The following is a 13,357-nucleotide window of genomic DNA, read 5'->3' as shown; positions in this document are numbered from 1 at the left end:
TCAGAATGGACCATCCTGGATATATTCTATGATGGTCTGTTTGAATTAGCTAAGATGTCATTGGATACTTCTGCAGGTGGATCCATTCACCTAAAGAAAACGCCTACAGAAGCTCAAGAACTCATTGACATGGTTGCTAACCAGTTCATGTACACTTCTGAGAGGAATCCTGTGAGTAATGGGACGCCTCAGAAGAAGGGAGTTCTTGAAATTGATACTCTGAATGCCATATTTATACGCTTTTTGGCATTATTTTTAGTATATTTTTAGTAGAATCTAGTTAGTTTTAGGGATGTTTTTATTGGTTTTTATGTTAAATTCACATTTCTGGACTTTACTATGAGTTTTTGTGTTTTTCTGTGATTTCAGGTATTTTCTGGCTGAAATTGAGGGACTTGAGCAAAAATCAGATTCAGAGGTAGAAGAAGGACTGCTGATGCTGTTGGATTCTGACCTCCCTTCACTCAAAGTGTATTTTTTGGAGCTACAGAACTCGAAATGGTGCGCTTCCAATTGCGTTGGAAAGTAGACATCCAGGGCTTTCCAGAAATATATAATAGTTCATACTTTGGCCGAGTTTAGACGATGCAAAAGGGCGTTGAACGCCAGTTCTACACTGCAGTCTGGAGTTAAACGCCAGAAACACGTCACAAACCAGAGTTGAACGCCAGAAACACGTTACAACCTGGCGTTCAACTCCAGAAAGAGCCTCTGCACGTGTAACATTCAAGCTCAGCCCAAGCACACACCAAGTGGGCCCTGGAAGTGGATTTATGCATCAATTACTTACTTCTGTAAACCCTAGTAGCTAGTTTAGTATAAATAGGACTTTTTACTATTGTATTAGACATCTTTGATCAGTTTTGTGCTATCTTAGACTTTCATGGGGCTGGCCATTCGGCCATGCCTGGACCATTATCACTTATGTATATTCAAACGGTAGAGTTTCTGCACTCCATAGATTAAGGTGTGGAGCTCTGCTGTTCTTCATGATTTAATGCAAAGTACCACTGTTTTTCTATTCAATTCAACTTATTCCGCTTCTAAGATATCCATTCGCACCCAAGAACATGATGAATGTGATGATTATGTGACGCTCATCATCATTCTCACTTATGAATGCGTGCCTGACAAACACTTCCGTTCTACATGCAACCAAGCTAGAATGAATATCTCTTAGATATCTAATACAGGGGACTGAGTCCGGGTTATTAGTATCTTCGTGGTATAAGTTAGAACCCATGGATGGCCATTCCTGAGATCCGGAAAGTCTAAACCTTGTCTGTGGTATTCCGAGTAGGATCTGGGAAGGGATGGCTGTGACGAACTTCAAACTCGCGAGTGCTGGGCGTAGTGACAGATGCAAAAGGATAGTAAATCCTATTCCAGTATGATCGAAAAACTTCAGATGATTAGCCATGCCGTGACAGAGCATTTGGACCATTTTTACAGAGAGGATGGGATGGAGCCATTGACAACGGTGATGCCCTTACAGAAAGCTTGCCATGGAAAGGAGTAGGACTGATTGGATGAAGACAGCAGGAAAGCAGAAGTTCAGAAGAACGAAAGCATCTCTATACGCTTATCTGAAATTCTAACCAATGAATTACATAAGTATTTCTATCTTTATTTTCTATTTATTTATTATTTATTTTCGAAAACTCCATAACTATTTGATATCCGCCTGACTGAGATTTACAAGGTGACCATAGCTTGCTTCATACCAACAATCTCCGTGGGATCGACCCTTACTCACGTAAGGTTTTATTACTTAGACGACCCAGTGCACTTGCTGGTTAGTTGTGCGAAGTTGTGAAGTTATGCTTGGACCATGGTATTGTGCACCAGTTATTGGCGCCATTGCCAGGGAGAGAACGAACAACAAATTTTACAACCTCAGAGTAACAATTTCGCATGTACCATAGCCCTATATGCTTATATACTTGCTTGGAAGTTTGGTTGTTTGTTTTCACCAATTTCATAGGACATTATGGTATAGATATAGGTAGGTATCATGCATTAGTATAGTTGCATACACATGAGTAGTTGCATTCAATAACTTGTTCACCCCTTCTTTTACTTTCTCATTTTGATTAGCATGAGGACATGCTATTATTTAAGTGTGGGAGAATTGTTGAATTCATATTTGATGATGATTTTTGACTTGAAATGAATGGATTTTATCACAGTAATCTCACACTTATTCACTGAAATAGCATGCATTTGTGATTTCCTCCCAAATTGCACTTAATTGCAAAAACATGCTTTTTAGGCTCCAAAAATGCTAATTTTAATTCTCTTAAATTCTATTCGATTTCTTGATATGTCTGTTAAATGATTTCATGTCTTAGAAATCAAGGTTAGATTGGAAGAGATAGAAAAAGGAGCAAGCAAGAGTAGAAAATCATGCAGAAATGAAGATTTTGGCTGTCATCATTTGTGCATACGCATCATCATGGCGTGCATACGCACGCTTCACTTTTTTCTCACCCCCGTACGTGGACCACATTGCTGCGTACACGGGATAGCTGTCACGTGACTCATTAGTGGAAACACTCTGGGAGCGATTTATGAGCTATTTTTGGCCCAGTTTGAAGCCCAATTCGAAGACTAGAGTCTGCGGGTGAAGCAAACAAGAGGACATACATTCCATTAGCCTAGTTTTACATAGTTTTTGAGTTTAGAGGGAGAAACTCCTCCTTCTCTCTAGGTTTTAGTGTTTCTTGTTTATTTTCATTTCAATCCATGAACTAGACTATTGTTAATTTCAATTTTTAGTGTTCGAATTGTAGTTTCGACTCCCTAATTTTACTTAGCACTGTTGCAATTTTACTTATTTTGGGTTATGATTTTGGATCTTGTTGGATTTTGATTTTATTAATGCATTGAGGTTTTTCATGTTCCAATTGTGTTATTTGAATTGTTATTGTTGATTATTGCTAGTGGGTACTTTTAATTTGGATTGTTTTCTCAATTTCAAGATGCTTGTTATTATTTCTCACCAAGTGTTTGAGAAAATGTCACTTATGATTATGGAGTAGATATCCTATCTTGGCCTTGGGGTGGAATAATTAGATACTCTTGAATTATAAGAATTTAGTGTTAATGGATCATTGAGGATTGCTTGTTAGCTTGAACTCCACTAAATCTAGTCTTTCACTAGGATTTGACTAGGACTTGTGGACTAAAGTTAATGTTTCTCACTTGACTTTCCTTCAATTATTAGAGGATAACTAAGTGGGGGCAATGGGCAAATACCATCATAGTTGAGGAATGCAATGAGGATAGAAATTCTAATTTCCACCCTAGCCAAGATTTCTTATATTGATTGCTTGACTTATCTCTTGTTGAATTTGATCTCTTGGTTCTCTTAGTTTGATTACTTGTATTTAGTTATATGCTATTGTTATTTTCTATTGCATGCTTGATAGTTAATTAATAGTTGATTGTTGGTCTTAGTTAGTTCAATTTACTTGTTAGTTGTTTATTGCCTTAATTTCTAGTCATTTTATTTTTCTTGTACTCAACTCAAAAACCTCCAAAAATTTCTAACTAACGATGTGCATCATGTTGCAATTTCTAGGGAAGACGACTCAGGATTCTACTCCCGGTATTTGATTTGATAGTTGTGACATTATTCTAAACTTTAACTTGTGATATCGTGTCGTTTGGGACTATACTTTGTGACATTGAATTGGAAAATCCTTTGGTAATTTCTTAACCGACATTTATTTCATATCACTGCTGGTGCGGTTCCTTCGACCTACGCGTCGGTGTGCCGGCGGGTAGGGCCACCTGCAAGAATACTCCAATGCCAAAGTCAGAGTCCGTACTAGGAGGCGGCTAATTAGGGTTAGAAAGGGTGACGTACCTCTGGAGAGAGGTAGGTCCCTCCCTATTTATATTCTATACCCGGCGGGCGCTTTGTGATCAGGCCCATCGTTCTGGAAGCTTTTGCTAGCTGTCCTGGTTCCCTGTGGAATGGGAGGTGATATGCGGGTCGCCCCGCATATTGAGTAGGCTGAGCTAGTGGGTCAGTGGTCCGTGGCTGAACCCAGATTTTTAATGGGCTGGGGCGGAACAATACATTTATTTAAACAATACTCTAAATTATAAAAATTTTAAACCTACATTTTTGAAAGATATATAATTTGGTATTGGATCGTGCTAAATAAGTTGATAATAAATAAATTAACAAATATTTATCATAAATTATTCAAATAATAAACTAAATTTTAGAGTAACAAATAAAAATAAATAATTATAATAAATTGCAAATTTTGTGTAACAATGTTTTGTATTTAGAAGCTTACAACTTTTTGTATTAAAAATAAATTAGTTGAAAAATTTTCATTTTATCAAAGTTTATTTTATTTCAAAATTTTTAAAATTCTTTCGATTTTTTTGGTAATAAAAATTTTAAATTTTGTGATAAAACTAAAGTTGTTTGAGCGCCTTTTTTTTTTTTGGATAGGCCCTTGTCTGTAGGTAATTCGACCCGAAAATTCAACCCATCCCTGACAGAGCATCATCCCAACCCGGTTTCTGATCATCACTACGCCTCTTCTGTGCTGCTCCATGAATGCCGCTGCTGTGAGGTATTGAGCTCGTTTGGACCTCATATGGGCTTCTTTCTCACAATCTTTTTTAAGAACAAAATATCTCAAATTGGATTAAAATTAGTGTTACTTTTGGAGATTCCACATTTTTTTAGTCACTTTGTACAGCAGATGGCTAGACAAAAATGGAAATATTTTCAATGGGGAGACAAATTCAGCATATGGCATTGCGCATAAAGCATTAAAGCTCAAATCATAATTGTGGCTGTGTTCTTCATTTTCCTTTCTTCGTTCCTTTTTTTCTATATTCTTTTAGTCTTGTACACCAAAAAAATCCAATGAGATCCGGTTGGATAGATGAGTGACAGTGCGGTATGAGACACGGTGATTGGTGAGAAACGCAGTGAGAGACGCAACGATAGATACCATAATAGGCGGCGCCTTGACGAACCATGGTCCATGATGGTTGCAGGTACGAAGAGAGAAAGAATGCTATGGCTGCCTGGCTGGTGTGCGAAACATGAAAAAAATGAAGCATCCAAACTAAGATAAAATATATGAAGGAGAAATTGAAAGAAAAATGTTAAAATAGGTTTTTGATTTTTAGTTTTCTTTTGCATTAAATTTCATGGAGATTTAAAACTCCAAACGTTAGTGGAGTATTGTAACAAGCACCATGATTATTAGTTATTTAATGCGCAAGTTTAATTAATGTTTGGGAGTTATCTTTGAAGTGTTGGAAATCGCTTCCTTGGACTTCGCATTGACCTCCTATCAAGTCCCGTGGTGCGTGAAAAAAGCGAGGAATAACCTACGAAGACACTCTGACGATCAAACCAGTAAGTATCAATAAAGTAGGGTTTATGAAGATTTGAGTTGTCATACCTAGAGGAGTTGGTAGCTCTTCTTTATATAAGGTTGGTTGTTAATCATGTCCCTTAAATTGTTAAGAGATCGGAGAATTTAGGATTTTCAAATTCAAAAAATGTTAAAGTGTCGAGGAGTTAAGTAATAAGTGAAGGCTCTGAGCCTTGGGTTTATGTGGAACTGGGAGCTCCCTCTTGGGTCGTAGTTAGGCCGTTAGGGCCTAAGGTCGGGTTCGTGACAATGTCCCCAAATGTGATGTGTCTAGGTTAGCACCATCACATTTCCGTGGACCCGGGTGTTTGTTAAGTTGCCAAGGCTTGGCGGTGTGACTTTCACATGGGTGATTGGAAGCTTCTAGTCTCCTACTTGTAGACTTGTGAATCTTTCGAGGCATCAAATTTACAGTTTTACCCTTAGTCCTTTCATATTCACGTTACATATTTAAAACCATTTCAATTTTTCTCTCTTCTTATTTTCTTTTTTCTTCATTACTCTCCTTGCTTCCTTTCGTCTGTTCCTAGTCTCCTACAATATTATTTGCCCTCTATTCCAAGGTTTATGATTCCCTTGGCTATCACTAGCGGTTGTTCCTATTCACAGAATCACTCTCCATCATACATCTCTTTCTTTTTTTCTCGTATTCATATGGTTTGTTTGCTTCTTTAGGTATGCATTTTGGTTTCAATCTTTGTTTTCTTAATTATTTCTTAGCTTCTTCCCTTTTTTATTTTGGTGAACATGCTTGTTAAGTTTGTATATAGAAATGCTGGTAGAGGGCATAATAGGTTGGGGGTACCACTACCTCTCTGCCAGAGCTAGTTTTTAGTACTTTTTTTAGCTTTGTTAGCATAGTTTCCTTCATTACTATAGCTTTTGTGCTAGGTTCATAATGGTGGTGGTGCCCTCATTTGTAGATATGGTGCGAAGGAAAGTTGATCCTCAACCTTAGAAACTCATCTTCCCCAATTGAGGGGTCCTAAGATTTACTACTGGTGTACTTCTGATGTGTTAGGAACCCTTTGTTGGATAAGTGAGGGTGATTTGCAAGAGCTCTGCGAGATTGGGGCTATTTGTGGAGGCAGCGTGGTAGAAGTGCACTACGACCTCGTCCTCCTTGACCCACAAGAGCACGTGTGTTATGTGAACTTGTCGGCACCTTGTGTCCAGGAATGGATGTAGGTTTACAAGCCGATGTTCAATGTCTTGGGGGTCCAGTTCCTGTTTTCAGATTTTGTGATGTCCCTCTTGAATTGATGCGGCATGACTCCCTTGCAGCATCATCCTAATAGCTGGGCTACTATTAGGTGCTTTGAGCTGGTGTGCGAGTACTTGGGGATCCTAGCCGTCATGGTTGTCTTCTTATACTTTTTCCTTCTGACTGTGCCAAATTTGGAGGGGAAGTATAATAAATGGTATACGTCTTTTCAGGCTGTCAAAAACTAGAATATTTGTAGCCTTTTTGAAGACTCTTTCCATGTGTTCAAAGAAGAGTACTGCAAGGTTAGGTCGGCCAGAGAGCATTATCCCTTTTTGGTTGATGTTGGAAAGAGAAAGGAGGTTTTAGATGTACTGAAGTTATAAGGCTGGTTCTGATTATTTAATAAATATTTTGTATGAAGGTTTGTCTTTGAAGAACCGAAATATCACTAACACATTGTCGGCGATCTAGGAAAACAGGACTCTTAACCCTTAGCAGGTCACGGGTGACTAGAAGGTCAGATGTCAATGTGTTAGTGGGTTTTAGATTTTTCTATTTGTGGGTTTTGTTATCTTCCTTGTTTGTATTTGTCTTTCTGATGTGATGCACTTTTCATTTGTAGTTAACATGGTCAATGGTCACGTGACTTTGACCAACCTAATGGCAAATTTTCTTGAGATGGAAAGAGATGATAAAAAGGAGAGTACTCCTCAGACCATGGAGTTGGCTGCATTCGAGAGTGGTCAAGGTGGGAACCACCAAGATGAGGTTCTAGAAGAGGAAGAAGGACGAGGGTAGTAGTAAAGGGAAAGAGGTCACCACTCCTTCTGTTATGGAGAAGGCCTTTGATGTTCCAAGTTTCATAAATGAGCACCTGCTCCCCGGGACAGAAGATTTCTTCACTAACTGCGACCTATCTAGTCAGGCGAAGTGGGTTTACTGATCTCTGCTTCAATCTGTGGCCATAGTTCGTAAGAGTAAGTCTGTTTTTGTCCAGTTTCACTTATTGAGGGGAACCTTCACCAAGCCTAGGCCGATCTTGCGGCTTCTCAGGTATAGAAAAAGGCTGCAGAGACTGCAAAGGTTGAAGTTGAAAAGAAGGTTGGGGGAGGCTGGGGACAAGATCCAGCAGCTTACCAACCTCGAGATCAAGCTTCAGTTGCGAATATCCCAGGCCGAGCATCGTGCCGAGAAAGGGGAGAAAAAGGGCAAGGAAGCCAGGCAGGGGGTAGCTAACTTGAAGAAAAGAAATAAAGAGATTGTGAAAAATGCAAAAGAGGCTATCTCCGCTACTAAGAGGCCTTGAAATTTTAGGTCGCTTTCCTCTCTCCCGACTTCGATGTGCCTCGGATTGGTGCCTTCAAGGTTATCAAAGATGGTCAGATTGTGGACATGGCTCTTGAGAAGAGGACTTAGGATTTTTTTATTCTTTTTTATTTTGTTGCCTGGTAGGCCAATGTAAAGTTGTAATTTGACTCTGTCCAATGGGCCAACTGTAAACTTAATTTTTCTTTGCTTATGGGGGTGGTTATACATTACTTTGGTTAAGTTATGAAACTTTACCATTTTAATTTTATCCATTTTTATGTTTGTATTTATTAGTTCTCGGATTGATTAGTTTCTAGGGTACCCTTTTTAGATCATAATCTAAGGTAATTTATAAAAAATTAAGAGATTTACTATGCAAGATAACTTGGAAAAAGATAAAGAGAAAGGCCTTATCAAAACCTTCCTTTGCCCTATACCAGTTCATTAGGAAAGGAAAAAGTACCCTACTTTTAATAATTTAGTTTTACGTCCAAGGATAACTTAGTACGAAAAAGGAAAAAAATAAGAAAAAGAAATACAAATGGAATCAAATTTTTCTTTTCATGGATAGAACCTTTTAAGGTTCGAAGTTCCAAAATCGCAAAATTCCGGTGCCATCGAGTTTCTCTAGCTTGTATGCTCCATTTTTGCATGATTCATGGATGCGGTAAGGGCCTTCCCAGATTGGGATAGCTTTTTTTTCTCCTAGTTTGTGAACATCTATGTCGTTACGTCGGAAAACCAAGTCTCCTTTTTTGAAGTTCTTTTTTTACTCCCTAATTGTATCTTAGGGCGATTCATTGCTTGAGGGTTGCTTCCTTCAAGTGGGCCATGGCTTAGACCTCATCAACTAGGTCATTCTCGGACTTTTGGTCGAAAGTCCCAAGGAGGAATTTTACCGGCACTATAGCCTCCATGCCGTATGTGAGTCAAAAAGGTGTCGTACCAACACTAAGGGGTAGTTTGGTAAGACCAAAGGATGGAATTGAGTTCGTCCGCCCAATCGCCCTTCTTCTAATCTAATCACTTTTTTTTTATCCCTTTTAAGATAACTTTATTGGAGCCATCAACCTGGCCGTTTGCTTGTGGGTGTTCCACCAAGGAGAAGTGTTGCCGAATCCCTAATCCTTCAAAGACGTTGCAAAAATTTTTATCGGTGAACTGAGTGTCATTGTCTGAGATGACGACCTTGGGAATTCTGAACTTGTTGATTACCTGTCTCTAGAAGAACTTCCTACACTGGGTTGTCGACATGCTGTTTAATGCCTTGGCTTCTATCCATTTGGTGAAATAGTCAATGGTAACTATCATCACTTGAGTTGTCCTGTGATGTGGAAAAAGGACACATGAGATTTACTCCCTCACACACAAAAGCTCGGGATGACGTTAATTGAGTCAGCTCTTTTGCTAGCGCTCTGTGGAAGTTACCATTTTCTTAGCACTTTACACACGATTGGACGGGCTACATTAAGTCTTTAATTATCGTTTACCATTAATATCCTACCCTTATTAATTTTTGGGCCAGCATTTTCCACCCATGTGATGTACACACACTACAAGAAAAACACCCATTCAAGTACACTTGAAAAGTGTAGTCAAAACCGAAAAAAAAATGATGCCTTAGGAAAAGGCTACGCTTTTTAGGCTTCGGAGACACTTTTGTAGGCGATGCCTATACTAGTGTTGCCTATTCTCAAAGGCTACGCTTTTCTGTAGCAAAGGCTACGCTTCTCGCCTTTGAGAATAGGGTACGCTTTTTAAGTGATGCTGTTCAGGACCTAAGGCTACGCTTTTCAGCACTAATAGTTACCATAATTCTAAAGAATAGGCTACACTTTTCAGGGCTACTACATCACTTTATAAATGTAGCAAAAAGTATACCTATAGCTACTCTATATAAGTGTAGCCTTTTGTCCCTCATTTTTTTTTAAAATTTCTGTTTATATATATATATATATATATATATATAAACAGAAATTTCTAACAATTTTTTTATCTAAACTCTAATATTTGAGAATATAATTATATATATAATCTTGTATTGTTAATTAAATTAGTTAATTATTATAAAATAAAAATGTATACATATATAATAATACCATACAATAATCTTTAAACAATAAAAATTATACTGAAACAAAATACAATTATACAATAATGAACCAAAAATATTGGAATGATCATAATTTTGAGCATTCATACATCTCAAACTAGAATAAGTATACTCATATAATGCACTTAGAGTTTACTACTAATAAACTAGGAAAAATCAAAATATTATATCATATAAATGTATCTTAGCTTCTAATAAAAAACATCATCATCAACCATACATCTTTCAATTTCCACCTTTGTCAATAAACCATCATGATAAGCATCTCAATCTTCATTCACATCTTCAGAATTATCCTGCATAATTATATAGAAAAATAATTATAATTTGAAAAACTACAAGAAGAAAAAAGTAATTAACAGATTAATAACACATACAATATCCGAGAGGCATAGGATAATTGAAACTACTCTACTTTTCATATCACCAAAGTCTTTTGCTTTAAAATAACAATCACATTCAGGGGGATACTATAAATCACCATAAAGGACAACTAAAAAACGGACTAACACAACCTCATACTAAATGGGAACTAAAATCAGAAAAATAAAAAAAAAATCAGAAAACCAAAACCAGAAAAATCAGAAAAACCAGAAAAATCAGAAAAATTACAGCTTTCACCCTGATAACAATAATATTAAAATTACATAATGAAAAAACAAAACCAAAAAAACCAAATCACAGCTTCCATCTTCTTCAATTTCAGTTCAAATTAAAAAGATATGGCATCCTCCTAAGTTCTAACAAATAAAAATTTTAAACTCAAAATCCTAATTAACAATTAACAATATATAAACAAATATTAGGGAATAAGAAAAAACTGGTCATACCATATTTATGTTTGGAATATGTGTTGATCCATGAGCGCTATTTGCATCAATTGGAGAGTGTTGGGCATCTTGTAACAAAGCTTCAATTTCTTCCGGCCTCATTCCAGGTTCAGATCGCTGAACTAGTAACTTAATCATGTTTCGCAATCCATGAAGGTCAGCCTCTTGGTGCTGCTGTTTGGCCTTCATGTCTCCAAGTTCAGCCTTCAAAGATGTGACTTCCTCCTGGTGTTGTTGCTTGAGTTCAGAAATTTCTGCATGCTTTTTTAAGTCACGTCGTGTAATAGATCTTCCATAGCACCTAACCCGACCTGGTTGTTCTTTTCCAAATAAAGACTCAAAAGCTTCCTCATCTGTTTCACCAGCAGCTTGCCGGTTTTGGAATTCATCCTAATTAAAAGAAACATTTGACATAGAATTAGTTACCGTATCCTAAATTTGATTTATAATCATTAGTAATTCAATGAATTCTCATACAATTGCATCTTGTGTTTCCTGATCAACTTCCTTCCTTTTCCGACTTGTTCGAGTAGCAAGGAACATTTCAAACCTTTTTGGTTCCTCATTTGTTTCCTTTGTCGCGCGCTATAAAATAAAGCCTTAAATAAGTAAGTCTATAACAACATAACTAAAATTAACTAAACAAATCCCAGCACAAATATGAAATAAGTATACTAGAGCCACTCGTACTCTTCCGAAATTGATTGTAGGATTGTAGGATGACTCCAATAATAGATCAATTTTATGAATTGACTTTTTGGAACTTGTGTCAGTCGATTTTTCACCATATCTTCGATGGTATCAAAGGGAACAAAGTGCTTATGCTTAATTTTTCCCTTGAACCGCTTCCAAGCATCCCGAATTGCTTGGATCACCCACTTTTCTCCACTGTCTGGGAGGATAAACTTGGTCTGCATGATATCAACAGTGTTATACGCACCTTCCTATATTTAAAATAATCGACATTTAATAATAATAGAAGAGTCTTACATTAACATAGTTCCACATGAATTTCTTAGCTTTAGGAGTTACAGCATGCCAGCTAGTGTACAAAAGACTCACAAATCTTTTATTTCTCCCAATTGTTCCTACAAAACTAGTTAAATTAGACACACTTTGATCGGTTGGTCCTACTGGCTGTCCAATATCAAAAATAACTTCTTCCCGCTGTTCCATAGTTTTTTCATAAATCTCTTTGCAAGTTGTTTTTCCCCGGGTTTTCTTCTTCTTTGGCTCTCCTAGTTTCATGCATTAGGGGGAAAATTAGGGAGTAATTAGTGATGCCAATTGAAAAATTAAGCATTATGATTTACAAAAAAATATAAAAAATGATAGAAATAAATTACCTTCGTCATCATCAATGTCCTCCATCACATGTGAATAATAATTTTCATCAAGTGGAAAGCTATCTCCTACATCATCACTTAGTTTAGAGCTTAGTCCGTCAATTTCTACATCTATCCCATTTTCAAAAACGAAAATCTGTAATAATGAAATGAGAGGTCTAATCACACCAAAATCTGGAAAGGCTCCCAATAATTGATGAAGAAAGGGGCTCCATGACTTCCTAACGCTAGAAATGACCCCTGCCATTGGATTAAGAAAAAAAATAAAAAAATAAAAATGGTCATCATTCACCCCATAACATGCTCAGTCGTATCCATAGGGTTAATTATTAAAAATTACATTATCATAAATATAGTATTAGTATTCAAATTTGAAAGGCTGGTGAGAAGTATGTATATTTTGGAGAGTAATAATTAATAAGGGAAGGGTAATTATTGGGTTAGAAGGGAATTTTTTGCAGAGTTAATTGTGATATATATGTCAGTTAATTGCATCAATTGTCGCTTCATACTGAAAACAAATTAAAATGGTAAAGTGGTTGCACTTTGAATCAAGTATTGAGTTAGAAAGACTTTAGCCAAAACAAGCAAAAAGAATAAATAAAAGCACTCCTCAGAATCCTGACAATAATTGATTAACATATAGTCACATATAAAGAGAGAAGGAGGTAACTTCAATACTTCATCCTAATCCTTTTTACAAAACCAAAGTATAACTAATCCATTACAAGCACCAAGCTTATTTGTGTTAGGGCAAAACAAAAACCATTCTTATTGCTTAGTTAGCAACAAAAAACTTTATGTTTGTCCATATATATTTTCTAACAATAATGTTCCACATTTCCACTATATGTGCCTAATAAGAAAATTCCACATTACTGTTGAGTTAAGTATTTATATTTAATACATAATATATGTCAAAACAGTTTAACATAAATAATCCAAAACAACTACCCTAATACTAATGATTGTCATGCATCTAAAATGATTGTCATGCATATTGGAATCTGAGAAAAGCTGTTAGATTGAAATCTACTGGAAATAAGCGTGCAAAGCCTTCCAAACTTGAGGACAAGGATCATGCAGATAATTCAAAGGACAAGGACCATGCAGATAATTCAGAGAACAGTGCTACT

The 13,357-nt window shown here is 36.7% G+C and overlaps 1 protein-coding gene across 1 annotated transcript; it reads right to left on the bottom strand.

The window, feature by feature from the left end:
• Positions 1-10,090: 10,090 nt before the first annotated feature.
• LOC107619144 (uncharacterized) lies at positions 10,091-11,482 on the bottom strand. The gene is made up of 3 exons (XM_016321379.3): positions 11,353-11,482; positions 10,876-11,265; positions 10,091-10,341 (listed from the first exon to the last, which is right to left on the bottom strand). Exons 1-3 carry the CDS (start codon positions 11,416-11,418, stop codon positions 10,312-10,314), a joined length of 486 nt encoding a protein of 161 aa, XP_016176865.1. The 5' UTR covers positions 11,419-11,482; the 3' UTR covers positions 10,091-10,311.
• Between the last annotated feature and the right edge of the window lie 1,875 nt (positions 11,483-13,357).

This window comes from Arachis ipaensis, chromosome B1 (assembly GCF_059453495.1).
Source record: "Arachis ipaensis isolate K30076 ecotype BB chromosome B1, ASM5945349v1, whole genome shotgun sequence".
NCBI classification, from domain to species: Eukaryota; Viridiplantae; Streptophyta; class Magnoliopsida; order Fabales; family Fabaceae; genus Arachis; species Arachis ipaensis.
The sequence above is the reverse complement of the archived record's forward strand: the minus strand, read 5'-3'. Positions and strand labels throughout refer to the sequence as shown.

Coding starts and splice junctions, on each gene's coding strand:
- LOC107619144 (XM_016321379.3), bottom strand. CDS start 11,418: ATGTTCCTTGCTACTCGAACAAGTCGGAAAAGGAAGGAAGTTGATCAG. Junction 11,266..11,352: donor AGGAAACACAAGATGCAATT/GTATGAGAATTC, acceptor TCTTTTAATTAG/GATGAATTCCAAAACCGGCA. Junction 10,342..10,875: donor ATATTCCAAACATAAATATG/GTATGACCAGTT, acceptor ATAATTATGCAG/GATAATTCTGAAGATGTGAA.